At 40.7% G+C, this 16605-nt stretch overlaps 1 protein-coding gene across 1 annotated transcript in view; it reads right to left on the minus strand.

Annotated features, from left to right (window-relative positions):
- Window positions 1-10797, minus strand: part of fkbp5 (FKBP prolyl isomerase 5) — a 13815-nt gene extending 3018 nt beyond the window's left edge. Inside the window, exons 1-10 of the mRNA XM_062403013.1 lie at window positions 10369-10797; window positions 5166-5298; window positions 4893-5037; window positions 3991-4133; window positions 2836-2950; window positions 2554-2710; window positions 1365-1455; window positions 1133-1216; window positions 508-693; window positions 164-403 (exon numbers count right to left, since the gene is read on the minus strand). Coding sequence (XP_062258997.1) covers window positions 164-403; window positions 508-693; window positions 1133-1216; window positions 1365-1455; window positions 2554-2710; window positions 2836-2950; window positions 3991-4133; window positions 4893-5037; window positions 5166-5270 — 1266 coding nt within the window. The 5' untranslated portion in view covers window positions 5271-5298; window positions 10369-10797. The remainder of the gene's footprint in view (window positions 1-163; window positions 404-507; window positions 694-1132; window positions 1217-1364; window positions 1456-2553; window positions 2711-2835; window positions 2951-3990; window positions 4134-4892; window positions 5038-5165; window positions 5299-10368) is intronic.
- Between the last annotated feature and the right edge of the window lie 5808 nt (window positions 10798-16605).

Here is a 16605-nt window from a genome sequence, read left to right on the forward strand (position 1 = left end):
GTATGAGAACTGTTTTGGTGAGAACTAAAACCTAACCACTTCCCAAAAAGGCCACAAATAAGTGTATATATATATAAAATACCAATAATTACTCCCAATAATTACAGTGAAAAAAAGAAAAGAGAAAAACAAAAAAACATGTCAGAAAAGTGACTTTACAGACCTTGGCGTCCCGTTCAGCAAATTTCTGGAACATGTTAGCATAGGTCTTCTTGTCCTGTTCGTGATGTTCCTTCATCTTGCTCTGACAGACGGAAATCTGAGCCCGGGCCGCTCGATTCGAGGGGTTGAATTGAAGCACCAGCTGAAAGTCTACCAGAGCGAGGCTGAACTCGTTGCGGTGGAGACGTGCCTCCCCACGACGGTACAGAGCTTTCTCGTTGTGCTCTTCAATCTCAATCACCTAATCCACACAAAACAACAGCACCCACAGGGATTGGTTATGCAAATACGCAGAAGAACAGCAGCTACAAAGAGACACAATCATCAGGCGCATGCTGCTCTCACCTTATTGCAGTTCTCCACTACTTGGGAGAACTCCTTCATCCGCAGGAAACACAATGCTAAATTAAGGTGGGCCGTCACGATAACGTCTTGTATCTTCTTCTGCTGATCCATCCCAGTACCACACTCCATCTCCAGCCAGGAAACAATGCGCTGGTACTGGATGACGGCCTGGAAGATTCTCCCAGCCTGATAGAGGATGGTAATGAGATCTTAGAAAAGTATAAGCAAGAAGAAAAATCCTTTGTCGTGGCACTCAGACCTCTGCCAAGGTCCAACAGGCCCCTAGTCAAACCATGTTTAAATTCAATAATTATTGGTTCTGTTTGGATCCGCACAGAATTACCAAAAATCATAAATATTAGTGCCCTTCATTTTCTCTAGGAAATGGTGAAAAACACCCCATCTCAAATTATTATTATGAAAACAAATTCCTGGATTTTCCCCTTTGTCCGGATTCCTGGCAAAATGAAATATTTTTATCCTTGGCCCATAAGCCCCGCTTCAACCAAGATTCAATCAATTGTGTTCTGTAGTTTTAACATAATCCAGCAGACAGAGAGACAAACAGCAACAACAGCACAACTTCCCCAGCAGAGCTTTGAAATGATCCATGTGGGAAACATACCTTAAAATACTGATTCCCTTTATGTTTCACGCCAACAGCCAAATCCAGCTTCTCAATCAAATCCATTTCCCAGGACTCTTTTGCCTTTTGGAAAACAAAGTGAGAATCACACAAAGTGAGTAAACACAGTTGTTTGTCTAAGGCAGATTTACCCAAAATAACACAAATGTTGAATATAATATATGATATTTAATATATTAATCAAACCATGAAAAGAAGAAAGAGAGCTCACACTTTGAAACTCTTTGAGGGAGACTTCGTAAACAAGGTCTTTGTCTGGTCCAACTTTGTACTCGGATTTACCTTCGCTTCCAAATCCATACCTGTAAAAGCACGAGAACATTTAGAAACAAACCTGCGTTGTTTTCCTCAAACTTCACATCATTTTAGAAATAAAAGTTATACTGCTTTCAGAACTTGCAGTGGAAGAAGTATTTCCCATTGAGATGAATGGAGATTATTTTAAGCTGGAGAAGCATTATGGTTTGTCCTCGTTGTTAGTGTGTCTTTATTTTCCACTGTGAGATTTGTCTCTGTGTACACTGACTATGTGCTGGCATGAACATGAGCCAAGGTTTGCAACTGCTTTGAATTCCTGGTACTTATCACCAGTGCTTTGTATTGTTTGGCCTGAGGGCATGAAGGGGAGGTTTGTTCTGGGTTGGGTTAAGGGAATTATGATGTGGTTTTGACACTACTTTGTGTGTTGTTATTGTTTCTTACAAATTCTAATCCCTCTCTTTGTTATTTCAGTTAAATGTTTTTTTAATTAGAGAAAAAATAAGATGAGGTCTGGGAAAAACAACCCCAGATTCGTCCTACGTGTTTGTGTTTCTCCAAGCGCTCAGATCATTCACGACTGCCAAATGTCTATCCCTTCATTGCTCAATATTAATCATATAATAATGCAATATGTAACAATATATATTGAGTAACAATCACACAGGATGTTTCTATTGGTTTAACGTTCTTTTGCTCTTGATAATTCAAGTACAAACATTCTCCAGAGTTTTCCTTCAAAATATGAAGAATACAGCAGGCGACGGCCCGAGTTAAAGGTTTTCATACCAACAGGAAAATATCTGGAACGTTCAGACAAGTTGTGGCGTCTGGGTTGAGCATGCGGGAGGCTGTGGAAAACACGGTGTTTTACTTTACAACACATCCACATCGGCGTCCGCCCTTATCGCCAAAAGCTCTCGGATTTCATCATCTTTTCAGTTCAGTCTGCTTCCTCTACGTTTACGGCCCCTCTGTTTCAAACTTTCATGTTTGTATTATTCCGGGTTCATGTTAGCAACGCCACCGATACACCTACTCGCTCAGAAGTCTCCCTACTGTGACTGGCTCACTTGGAGGGCCATGAGAGAGCAAAAGAAGTGAGAACGATGACATTTCAAGATTCCTTTTAATCGACTCACTTTGGTTGTAGGTAAAGTACACAGCACTCCCCTCTCTGCATCTTGTCCATGGCTCGGTCGACTCCCAGCGGAATGCCTTTATCTTCGGCCTCACCGACAACGAAGGTGACGTCCCTGCAGTCAAACAGTCGACCAGCACAGCTCCCCTCCAGGTGCACTGTGGGACACGCGGCGCAAATCACCACACAGTTTAACTTCTGACATACCGTTCGGCTTGCTGGTGTTGTCTGGCAAAACCGGCACAAAATCAACACCTCTCCTCGAAGCACAGACGGCTGTTACCTTTTACAGTTGCTCCGTCATTGGGATTTGTGTATCCCTCCCCTTTGACCTTTATTCTTCTAATGATGCCGCCGTCATCCGTGAGCTTCTCTCCTTCGAACTTGAGCAGCTCCATCTGTTTTAGTTGTAAGAAGTTATTACATCATTATTCTGCACAAGACTGAAAAAACAATCAAGTAGGAGTCATCACACACCATAAAAAAAAGACATAATGATTAATGAAGATTCAATACGGATGAACCAGGCACTCTTGTATAAGCTTCACTTTATATCTCTTAACAAACATAATGTAGTAGTCAGCTGAGGTAATCAGATCCCTCTCTCCTATCTAGCCACTAAACATCAATAGTATCCTTTTATTTCCCCTTAAGTGGCTTGAAAAACATCTTATTCCACTCTGGCAGTTCGCCATCAGTCTACCATTAGTAGTTCTCCATTAGTACAACTACTGCAACACGTTGAAAGCTAAGCTATATGTTATTTATGCTGGCAGAAATATTCAAACCCAGGACTATGTTGATTATCACTGCAGCATTCAATTTAATGGTCTTGTGCATTTATTTATAGACTTCTAAATGCACCTCATGCCACAATCAGTTTGGTGTATCAGATAACTTTGGAAACTCAGCCTCTGTTTTACAATTCAAATTAAACTTCTGTAGGTTTTAACAAAGTTTGTAATGCTAGTCCCTCCCAATGGAATAAATAATAATAATACAAATACTATCTTTCTTTGAAGACATGTATTGTTATTAATTATCTGTTTATACATTTGTCTCCAATTATAAAGGTATACAATTATCCCTTAATAAAAACTATATTAGAATGCATGTTTCTCAGAACTTATCTGTAAACTGCTTAAAAATGCTAAATAAGAGTAGTTATTGTAACCCAACATTCAATACATGATGAATGATCACACTCAACACTGAACAACTGCTAATAGAAGCTGTTGATACAATAAATAATAGTACATTGTTATGACTAAGAGTTTACAAGGGGTTTAACTTGTGGAGCAGAAGCAGATCGTTCACCAAGAGGACTGAGAAAAACAGAATAGAACTCCAGACCAACTGTTAAGACTAAAACAAAACTCTGTCTGGCACACAGCCCTAAATCTGTGGCACAAAAGGCCAGCTGCCATGGCACACCTACCTCAAACACTATGAGGGAGTTGCGAGGGATTTTGTTGGGACTTCCTAAAGATCCATACGCGTATTCTGGTTTACACAGTAACGTGCACACCTCTCCTTCCTGCATGGACAGCACACTGATGTCCCACGCCTTGAGGACTTGTCCTGTGAGATTATAAATTAAAAAAGAAAAAAAACAAGTACGATGAGAACGATAACTGGTAACTCAGTCAACATCGGGAACCCTTGACTCCTCAACAACACACCGGCCAAGTTTGAAATTTGAATGTATGATTATTCGTCGAGGAAAGAGAGATAAATACAGAAATGGTTTTAAAGGATAGTCAAACATTTTGGGGAATGCTCTTTCTGGTGGCAAGTTACGATTCTGTTAAGATGCTGAAGCCAACAGCCAGGTCGCCTAGCTTAGCATAAAGTATGGAAACAAGATGAAGGGGCTTGTGTCCATAATGTACATATTAGACAAATAATATTTAAACCTGCAGCGAGGAGCCTTGTTCAGTTCATTATCCAGGTTGTGAATATATATTATAATACTTCTATAGCCTACCCAAAATACTGTACAAATGCCAACCTGCAACAGCATCATAAACTTTTATTGGATGCATCATAGGTTTGTATACACTATAGACTCCTAGTTGCTGTAGCCTACTCTGTGTCCATTGCTCCCGTCTTTATGTCTGGCAAACGCGCTCTTTGACATAAAACACATTTCAACCCGAGTGCCACAGACACCACAACTCATTTGAAAAGGGCTTCAAAGTACCAGATGTTCGTTTTTGACTTAACAATCATGAGAGTGGGGTCAATTCTCAAAATGGGGATGTTTCCAAAATACCCAGCTATTCCCTTAAGAGGCAGCATTAACACATCACCAGGTTTGACAGTCATGCATGAACTCACCTTTTCCCAGATTGAAGCAAAAAGGTTCTTTACGATCTCGACTGCAGTCAAACTTCTTCCCTGTGAGCAGCTTTCCAGTGTAGTGTACAGTCACTCTGTCTCCAATCATCGGTTGGTTTCCATTTAATCCTGGACGCTTCACGACCTGCGAAACAAGACGAAATTCAAGCATTTTCACAGAGAAAAGAAAAGAAACAGGAGCCAGCAACAAAAGACACAAAATAACCATGCAAGTCATGTGTAGGGACGATAAAATGTAAAAGGGTTAAATACCTTGATGACTCCTTGGTCTTTGTTGGGTGTTATATCGATGCCCTTTGCCGCAAATATGGCTTTGGCTGACTGGGCATCCATAGGTAAATCCTGATCAGTGGTCATTTCTGCACTTGGGCGTTACACGGTAACACTGCAACGAAAAATGTGAACACACATCTATGTGTCAGTTAAATGAGCCCTATTAATACAACATCAGGATGACTCAGGTTTTCCTTTGAGAACAAACTTAAAACAACGAAAGCAAGAATGACAAGCGATGCATCACCTGCCATGGTCTCCTCAAATTAAACTTTGCTAATTGAGCACAGTCAAATATCAGTTATCTTACATTTTATTAAGATCCATGAATAAGAAAAAAGAAAATCATGGATTCAATCCCTAATCGAATCTGCAGCGAGATTTCATTGGTTCTCCCTGAAGCATTTCCACATCCTTCCACCAAGTTTCATGGCAAAATATCCTTGACGATAGCTGGCCGTAATTTATGTGTATTCTTGTTCACAAACAAACAAACAGACAGGGGTGAAAACCTTGGAGGAGATAATAATACATGAAATAAATTGAACCAGTGGAGCTGAGCTGGAAAGCAGGATCAATATGGAAAATGTATCAATACAAGATCTTCCCAGTGAATGTGAATTTTTCTTCACATTATATAACCCGTTGCTATTTAAGGACACATGCTCTAAATTCTTGTATTGAACTGAAGGTACATTGACTGTTTTTATTCTGCTGGATCCACATTAACGTGGATTTCCTTTGTACTTTGGAGTGTGGCTGTGATAACGCCCGACGGTATCACAGCTCCACAGATGAAGTGATTACGTAACTGTAGATCTGAGTCAAAGGCAGCGGCGGCTACGGTTGCTTACTTTTAACATGAGTTAAAGCAGCGTATAGACGGGACCGTTTGGTCTCTACCGTGCTCACACTGTGCTTATGAAGCTGCGCCATCACAAAAAGATCCTCTTCGTCTCTCTCAGTGTTTGTGAAGAAGACGATGACAAGATTTGATCACGACCCTTCAATTCAGCTGTGATATAATGACTTAATATCACGCTTCATGTCATCTGGTGATGTCGTGTGGATATGCTGTCATCTCGGGCTCTGTCAGCCTGTGTTACTGAATATTAATAGAGGATTTTTTTGATAGTATTATGGCCCTCACATCCATAACTTATGATCCTTTCTCACAGTTCTCTTCTTTCCGCGACAGATTGTCATCCACAAAGAAGTAAAAACTCCCCTCATTTATATCGAAGCATTCAGTCAAAAATGATTTCATGTTGTATTTTCTCGCACTTTCCCAATTCCCTGCCAACAAATTAATTCTCACGTATAAAAAAAAAGGAGGCAAACTGAATCTTTCCTTTTCTATTTCCATTTCTATGTCTTCAAAACAATTTCATAATAAGACAAAGAAATAAAGACATTATTTGAGCAGGAATTTGAAACCATATTTTGACATTAGACAGTTTCAATACACATTCTCAGGTTAAATATACCAGACAGGTGAATAGACTGAAGCTTAAATGGTTCATTTCAGTGCCAATGATACCCTTCATTCTATCAAGTATCACAGATACATAGACTTATGTTCTTATATGCGCTGATATGAAAAGTTAATTTACAATACATGATGCTGAAAAAGAGCACTTTTTCAAAACAGGTGTTGTCAAATAGATTGTCCAGCAGAGCCTGCTCCAAATCCATTGTTAATAATACTCCCAGGAGCAGCGTCTGCACCACGTGTGTGTGTGTGTGTGTGTGTGTGTGTGTGTGTGTGTGTGTGTGTGTGTGTGTGTGTGTGTGTGTGTACAGTGCAGTACAGCGTATGAATTGTTTACAACCTAGCGTCAGAAATGTCATTGGCCCCGTTTAGTGCCACAAAAGAAATCAAAACTCTGATTAATTAATCACAGAGTTAATGTTAATTATAATACTGAACTATCAAAACTTAGAAAAAGTATCAATCTGACCATTCATTAAAGACAGAAAGATAGTGATTGTTATATAGTGGTCATATAGTACTACTGATACATAGTTTTCCTATCATTTTTAATACCTTAATTTTTTAAGAACGTATGTTCTTTTTAGACAAAACCTAAAGTCTCTGCAGAAAAAAAAAAAAAAAAAGCTCATTGTTTAGAGTCAAATCTTGATCAAGGATTTACCAATGAAAGAACACAAACAAGTTTGCAACCTAACCAAACATTCAATGGCAGCTCTTGCTCCACGACAGTTCTATTGCTACATACTGACAGACAGATGCTGTTTGCCGTCTCACACATTCATGTGTCACCTGCAACTGTGCCAGAGCAGTTAAACAGTTATGACCTGTTGGTGCTACAGCTGCTGAACCTTACCGCTCTGCATCGCAGCCGCGATATGTGTCGACACACATTTCTGCTCTCTCTGTAAACGTGGCTGCAGGCGCTATCAAGTCTGCCCTGGCAGAATGATTTCGTCCGCAGACAATCAAAAGGTTTGCTGCGTTAAGCAATTGGCAAATGCTCTTTGGTGATTATTAATGTGCGTATTAGCGGAGACGTTAGCACTCGCTCACATGGCATCAGATCACAGCTGTTCTGGAAGCATGTCAGGATGTTGCTAATGTTAGGCCCAGGTTATGGAGTAACATGAAGTCAAATCTATCACTTATGATGAGATAAAGATGGGCTAGAAACAAGTGTTTAGTTCCTCACTTCATTAGATTCAAAGGTTTCAAGCCCAAAACAAACCAACCGTCATTTCAAAATTATGTCCAGGAACCAAAAAGTGTACCAGTAACGATATTTGCATAAAAGCTTTGTTTTGTTTTTTGTGTTGTCTGTGTGTCCAACTTCCATGATGCCACAATGCAAAGATTTTGACCACACTTTAATTCCAGCCACATCCCCTGGACAGAATGTTACATTAAGCCTAATTAGAGAAGAGTACGAATACTTTCATTGTTGTATTGATCTCTTAAAAATGTTTTGAATCATATTGACATTTGCATTAATGCTGATTAGGAACGTGAAGGAGAGGACCGGTTGTGCTGATCAGACAGCACTCCTGTCGCCACTTAATATTTCAACAGAGATAATTTAAGGCTATAAACTTTGCTCACGGGGGCCAGCATTCTGACAACGGCAGCTCTCATTACCTGCTTCTCTTTTCAATATGCTTCCCTCTGCGATCCGATCGGACTCTCAGAACATCCCAGATGGTGTTCACGACCACGTGCAACTATTAGGACATTCTGCCGAGGAGACTGAGTTCGTAAAGAGCCTGTAAATATGAACATTAAGCCGCAGAGCTCGGCCTGAGATGCACCATCTTTGGCAAAAAGCTCATCGTACTGAACATCGATAAAGAAACTGTTTTTAGGTCGTTTTTTCGGTCAGATCCTGGGAACAGCTAGAGCTGAAGCCATGTGCCTTAACCCACGGGTTAAAACCCATAAAGATTTATCTTAATGAAAGACGCACAATCTTTCCTGCTTCTTCAATTTCCTATCACTCACAAAGACCAAGTGTTCGTTTACTGGACTCTCAAACACAAGTCAGGACAAAATGTCCGTCTCCTCTGTGCTTATACACCTTGTCCGGTGTCTGTAGAATTTCATGGATTTCATTTAAGATGTAATTCGCTGTGCGTGTGTATGCATTTGTGTGTGTTTGTGTGTGCGTGTGTGTGTGCTTGCGTGCGTGTGTGTGTGTCTGAACACAATGTTCCTTCTATTCACAGTTCCCCGCTGGCAAAGCCTGATGGTGTTTACCAATCTGACCCCTTCACGCACCACACAGCTTACATTTTTGGGATGAAAACGCACATTTCAAAATAGTCGGGGTGACCATAGCATTACATTTACAATCAACACAAGTCAAGAAAGCAAGTGGAGTCATACTGAGACAAATTACCCTCGTGAATAAAGTCCTATAATCAAAAGTAAACTCATTTATACAATTTCGCAATTTGTCCTCTTGCCTTGCCCTCACGGCGGATGTTTTTCCATTAACACAATAAACGAGGGGGAAAGCGTGTGCAGAGAGTTACAGCACAGATAAGACGGCATGTGGGCAACATGTACCTAAACTCAGTTACCCTGCAGGGAAACGCAGGAACAGAGCACAATGAGGCCGAAGACCACTTCCACAGACTGAACCCAGTGTGTCTGTGCACATGTACCGCCTCACGTCCCCGTTCCGCTGCTGATACATGTGGACATTTGAGAACACACTGTGCACGACCCGACCAACCATCCTGACTGACTGACATCCTGAGGCACAGCATTGTCTGAGACTGAGCAGGGGGGGGGGGGGCTTTTCTTTTTGTGACAAATGTATCACGGGGCATTAAGAGGGAGGCAGTGAAGAAAACTTAAGTTGTGTTATTGATTATTACTGATAAAGCAAGGGACGACAACAGGAGGTGGTCATCCTTTCCACTCCATGTCGACGCATTCGGACCAGTAAGTTGTTTCCCTGGCATCGAACACACTCCCGGAGCGGTTCGATTCACCTCAGGGACTCAGTCTGAACCCAAGCTCGGCGGTCAGGCAACCAAACGTCACCGCAGCATCCAAACCTCCAAGCCCACGATGACACCCAAATATTTCCTGTTGTTGGGAGGCTACAATTATCCATCCTGTGACGAAAGGGCTTTTACGAAATGAGCAAGAATTGCCACAGAGCGACGTGGAGTTTCAGATCCTGAGGAGCTGTGGGTGATGCAGCCTGTAATTTTATGAAGATACACCTAAGCCTCAGGGGATTCTGGATGTAAACCGGTGTCCTAGTCATCATCATCCAGCGCCACCAGGAGCCACAGCCAAGTACCACACACACACACACACACACACACACACACACACACACACACACACACACACACACACACACACACACACACACACACACTCACACTCACACTCACACTCACACACACTCACACACACTCACACTCTCTTATCAACCCTTATTTCAACAGCCCTGTGGGACACAGCTGTAACCTTAAATGCCCCCAACACCATCCTCTATCTGAAAGGTAGGTACTTTAACTACGCTCGTATTGAAGTCTTTTATCTGATCTATATTTATAAAAAGCATTAAATTATATTCACAAATCCCCTGCGGAGCCTCGTGTCCTCACCAACTCCTCCATCAAGTCAGGAGAATAATAAAAGATGTGCAGATAAAACGTGTGTTACACTCACGTCGCCCGTACGCCCCTTCTTCTTCTTCTTCTTCTTCTTCTTGTTCTTCTTCTTCTTGCTCTTCTTCTTCTCACAGCCTCCGTGCTGCTGCTGCTGCTTCACCCGCGACTGTTCAGTTCAAGACCCGGCGCTCTCTCATCTCACATGCCGGGAACTAAATGTTCTGTCCATGTGCTTCCCTACGTGGATCTGTTGTCTCTCTCCCCTTCTCTCTCTCTATCCTCTTCCTCCTCCTCCTCTTCGTCTTCTATCACTCCCTCCCTCCCCTCTCTCTCTCTCTCTCGCTCTCTCTCTCCTCACCTCCACCTCCTCCTCCACCACCTTGATCCCGGGGCTGTCTTTTTGGACGTGCCGGTGAAGTGGCCGCGTGGGGCTCAGGCTTCCAAATGACACAGTGGAGGAAGAGAGAGAATAGAGCGAGAGAGAGGGGGGGGGGGTAGAGAGTACCGTAGTGGGAGGAGGGTTTTCAGTGTAACATCGAGGGCAGGTCTTGGAAAGCGGCCACAAAGTAACACAATGTTCCGGCTGTACTGTAGCTTGTACCGCTGCCGCTGTTGATGAGAACACTGTGTTCCAATAGACACCCTGACCTGTAACCCGTTCCGTGCCGAGCCAGGCCGGGGGAGGGAACAGGCTGTACCGCAGCAGGCTGTCCTCTCTCTCTCTCTACCTCTACCTCTCCCTCTCCCTCTCTCAACACGTATCGTGTGTTCGTGTGTGTGTATGTTTGCGAAATGAAAGCTAACTTCGCTTCCCGGTAGCAAGCGCTCCGAGACGGAAGTGTGTCCATGTCGAGTCGGTTAAAAATAAAAAAAAAGAGAGACAAGAAAAAGATAAGAGAAGGAAAACCGCCTTTTATGCTTATGTGTGTTTTATGTGATTGTTTACCGGATGTTGTTGTGGTTTAAGCTCAGTCGCTGTGATGCTCGTGTGACTTGCTCACAGGAAGGGATTCTGTTTTAACAAATGTGCATGAAGGCTTTTTGCTATTCGGGGATGTATATTATGTTGTCTTTTCTTTTTCTATTTTGGACTGCGGGATGATTCGTCATGTTTTCCCAAACAACATGTGTTTACGTGACTGCGGTTCTCACAAATGTTCATGTTTTGTCATGTGAGAGAAGCAGCGTTTTATGGAAGACAAAGTAGTCATAAGTTTTGACCATATTTAGGGTCGAATAACAAAATAAAGATCTGATCTTTTTGAGATCTCGTTTGATAGTTGCCCACTCGCAGTGACTCACATGTAGAGCCCTGTTTAACTGTGTCAACGTGTTACATGACTAATTTAAGTAAAACTTCTGTCACATGCAGTAACCCTTTCCTGCATTATTAGTATGGCATAATCTAATACATTTCATAAGCTCTTACTTTGCTAATCAGATATAACCCTGCCAATAAACAGGGACAGCTACTATGCAGCAAAAGATGCATCTCTCTGAAATGTAATTCAAAAGAAAATACACAAGAAAATTGCCAGTGTGTCAAGTACAAGAACAGTATTTAAATACAATCTTCAAGTAAATGTGTTTAGTTACTTATACCTAACCTGTTATTATAGCCAATCAATGCTGCAATATCACAGTAGTCTGCTTGAAAGTACAAATAATCATGGAAAGTATTACCCTCTTCATGGTCCTTGTCGAAGAGACATCTTGAAGTAATATAGGTTAGAGGTGGAGTTATGGTAAATCTGTTATGTTAGGAAGTATAATACAATGTGTTATATTTTAGCTCTTCATTTGCAAATTAAATGTTAATATGCAACAGTGTTAGTGAAACAAATATTTACTTTATTCCCTCCTATCAGAAGACCAGTGGAACCGAACTTCTCAGTCACCTGATGTATATTCATTTAATACAGTTTTGTGTGTGTGTGTCTTCCTCAGTAAGTCGTGCTAGGGTTAGCATTTAGCTGAGTAACTTGTAGGCTCAGGTATGCCATACACTGTTGTTCGCACACAGAGTTGAGATGTTTCTATGTGTGAAAATCCATGTCCAGAATCTCTTTGATGAAATCACACGTTCACTGAAATGAAACATATAGTTAGGGTCAATGTGCAAAAGCAGCTGAAATTCCCGTAAAAGTCATAAAAGACTTTTTACGGCTTTGCCTTTGTGCTATTGTGGTCAGAGGAGGCTGGCTCTGCGTGTTATCATGTGAATGTGCAATATTTGCAGTACAGGATGTTTTATGGCAGCTGTGCGTATTTATGTCCCTCATACTTTTGAAATATAATGATGAAAAACCTTAAGACGTGGTTCAAATTCTTGGTGTGTGAGCGTGAAAGTAGAGTGGTTAGGATTCGGCCTGTTCCCTGTTGTTGGTGCTCAGCCGAGTCCGTGTAGCAGATCTCTGGTGGGTAAATCCCACAATCAGAGGCGTTGAGGACACTGTCTGACCACACGTCTGGCAGACGGCCATGGAGCCTGTGAAGGGAACATGATGATCCCGTTAATTATAAAGGTGACATAACAACACAAGTGAACCTGATTCTGCAGACCCGCAGGGATGTTGTCTGAGTAATCTTATCTGTGCAACCACTTATTGGAAGAAAGTAGGTTTCATAAACACACACTCTCATATCAGATCACTTCATTCACAGTCAAAGCTAAAGTAGCACAGACACGGAACAGCCCTGGCCGTGTCGTGCAAAAGCACAGCCAGCCCTCGTCATGCACCTCCACCCACCTGAAGCTTTTAACAGTAAATACACAGACTTTTTTTTCTTTTTACTTGGAACTCGCTAAAAACAGTTGATTCCATCTCAGGCAGGGACATGTTTGTTTTCTCAAACCCTGGTCTGAACTGCGGTGTCCTGGTAGCTTTGTTGGCACTATGTCCCACATGTGGACAAATGTGAACACAAGTGACCTGAGCTGAACTCACACGTATGAATAGATTTCTGTATTGACACACGGCCTGAGCTGTTGTCTTCCTTCCTGAAACACCGTGAGCATCTTGTTTCGGTTCCAGTGAAAGCCGCAGTCTGGTAGAGAACTATTAGCTAAATCAACTATTACAAAGGCTATAATGAACATGTTTAGCAAATATATGTATATGTAGATAGATTTGTACTGTTTAACTTGGCTTCGGGGCAACTTACTTCTTCTTGGAAAAGATTATTTATTAGTTTTCTCAACAAAAAAAAAAACTCTTGTATTATTTCTTATAATAAACCAATATACAGTTGGCACTCTTCATATTTGCCAGCACACATTTACGGAACATTGTATGTAGTAGTAAAAAATCGAACAGGCAGCTGCAAGAGTGCGTCCGTCTGAATGAGTGTCTTGGTGTAACCAGAAGCACGCGGGTGAGTTCATGCAGGGATACAGGCTGCACAGTCATCAGGAAGTGAAACAGAACAGAATGTGCTGTACTAATCTGATTGAAAAACACTGCCCTGAGTGGATGCATGAAAAAAAAAAAGAAGGATGTTTCATTTACAACAGCTAAAAGGGGAATCGTACGACAGCATGGGGGGTGGGGGGGGGGGGGGGGTACATTCAAAAGAAAACAAACTGAGCTTTAACTCTTCATTTGTTGATTTAGAAAAGACCGGTGGTGGAAAATAAGGCAGCAGACTCACACATGCGGCCTGCAACGAAAATAAAGCTGAGCAACATAATGCTCTTTGTTTGTGTTCTAGGCATCCTTGTTACGTACATGGGAGTAATCTCCTGAGTGATCCCTTTCATCCGTGAACTTTTGCCCCCCTTGAAGTACGAGTTCTTTACCGCTGTGTCTGCCAAGGACCCTAAATAAATGATTCCTCGCCGCTGCTGATGAGGAAAAACACTGTGAACCCGGAACTACCAGGAGGAACCTCTTAATCACATCAGCTTGAATGTTAAATGATTCTATTGTATTACCAAAACGGGCTTTCCCCCCTTTAATCAGTTATGATGACTTTATAAAAATCTGGCTAATCAGATAAATGGTTGAACAGATGTCAGAGGGGAAGGGGGTATTTAGATTAGTTTAAATAAGTCAAGGCAGCAATAAAACACTGTAGAATACATAAAATAAAGTTGATGTATTACATTCGAAGTAAAACTAGAGAGAAAATGCACTTAATATCTAAAAATAAAATGACCATTATAAAAGTAGAATGCCCTCTACAGTGTTATTATATGATATGGTATTGGATTATTACTGAGAACTCATAATCATCTGTAATCCATTTAAAAACTCAGCCTCCAAAGTAACGACTAAGTATAGTTTTCACACAGCGGCATCCTGTAGTAATGGGTTTGAAGTATGTATTTCTCTCTGAAATGTAATTAATCAGATGTATTAAGAGAGAGAGAAGTTTTGAATTTAAGTACATTGCTTGCGTAAATGCACTTAGATTCAGACAACAGTCGTTGACATCCACTAAGGGGTCTTAGAAATAACAGGGGCCTGTCTTCATCTATAAATGTCATTTGACGTCATATTTCATTTTATTTGCTCCCCTCCCCCCACACACACACGACTGCAATTTGAATCCTTGGCACTGGATCACTCTCCTGCATGATTGACACACAGTTAGATTAAAGGGGTGAAAGACTTCCAGATGTGGGGCTCGTCCTTTCTCGATAGCTTTATGTATCTGTTTTACATTTCTTTCCATTTGGGCTACAGTTCAAACACTGACATTATTTCACTCTGTATTTTTATTCTATTTTATCTGTAATGTTTTGTTTGTATAATACTGGACACCACGTAACAATTTTTCAAGACCTTGACGTAACTTAACAAATAATCGCAAATAAACATTATTTTGAAAGTTTACCCTGGAAAATGACACATGAATAAAGTCTGTACTCTCACACACATCATTGAAAAACACTGTTAAGTAACATGAATCTTCTTGTTAACTTCGATTAAAAATGTGATGTACAAAAAACACAATGGTTTCCTTCAATAGTTTTTCAGCTTCATTACAAACTACTTCCTGCAAAATAATCATATACAATAATATGATATTATGAAATACTAAAACAGTTGAATGAGCTTAAACTCTGAAAAATGAGCACTGTGGAGGATTTATAGCATTAGACTGCATTAGTTTTCACTGGCTGCACTAATAAACAGTTAAGCTAAGTGGATGTGTTTACTCATTAACAATACAACAGAAACAACTTTTTTACTATTATTATTAGTATTGTTATTAGAAGTAGTATTATAGCGGTAGTGGTGATTGTATTATTTAAATGTTCTTGATTTATTTATTTATTTGTTTATTTATTTGAACAATAATAAAGTGGATCACTTCTTTCCTTCCTGAAGAAACACCTCAATCTAACTTGTGTTGATAGGGGTGATTATCCTTCATTAAATGAGTTGGTGACAGGGAGCAAGTAGCAATTGCATCTGTCATGTCAGACAATCGTTAATCACTGAGACGTGTTTATGACTAATTGCTCGGATTCAATTTTCAATGCACACAATTACAGTTAGAACTCTGTCCAAAAAATGTCAGGAAATAGCTCAACAATAACTACACACAACACTGCAGGACAATGTGGTTTACTTAAGAAATGTTTGACATTCAGGTCGACTGCATCACTACTTTGATCATAAATTTGATCACGGATAAAAGAAATCGGAGTTCAGAGCTGGTGTGACTACAAACGATTTATCTTCAAGTGTTTGTACTGCACGTGTACTTAGAGGCCGGGTTCATGGTCAGAGAGGCATAAAAATGTCCGTATTTACATTTTTCCTCTGCTCAGCACTACTTCTTGAATGTGTCTATGTGCAGGAAGTGTGTGTGTAGTGTATCTGACCACATATCTCAACAGTTACAAGGGGTCGTTTGTGGTGTCGCTTGTCTACGATTGAGCAATAACCCTCCAGCACTGTTGATTTAATTTTGTTCCAGAACAACCTAAATGGCTGACGGTAAATGTTTTCTGTTTTTAAGGTCAAAACTGCACAAAGAAAGTTTGTATTTCATGTCAACAATAAACATCAAATTATGAAATGCCATACTATCTGTACTGGCAAGTAAGTACATGATGCAATATGAATGTGCAATACGGGTTGGTTTGACCTCTTATGATCTTGTATTTCAAAATGTGCACTGGCAAGGAAAGCCGTCCAATTTGGTTGTACTTGACTTAATGACAATGAAGGATTCAAATCTTTCTTCAGTGTAAGTACAGAAAAAGAGGAATATTTTAAATTTATATTTAAATAGATATATTTACCTAATGTAAATGAGTAAAAGTACCAGTGGTGGTTGA

This window comes from Platichthys flesus, chromosome 2 (assembly GCF_949316205.1).
Source record: "Platichthys flesus chromosome 2, fPlaFle2.1, whole genome shotgun sequence".
NCBI classification, from domain to species: domain Eukaryota; kingdom Metazoa; phylum Chordata; class Actinopteri; order Pleuronectiformes; family Pleuronectidae; genus Platichthys; species Platichthys flesus.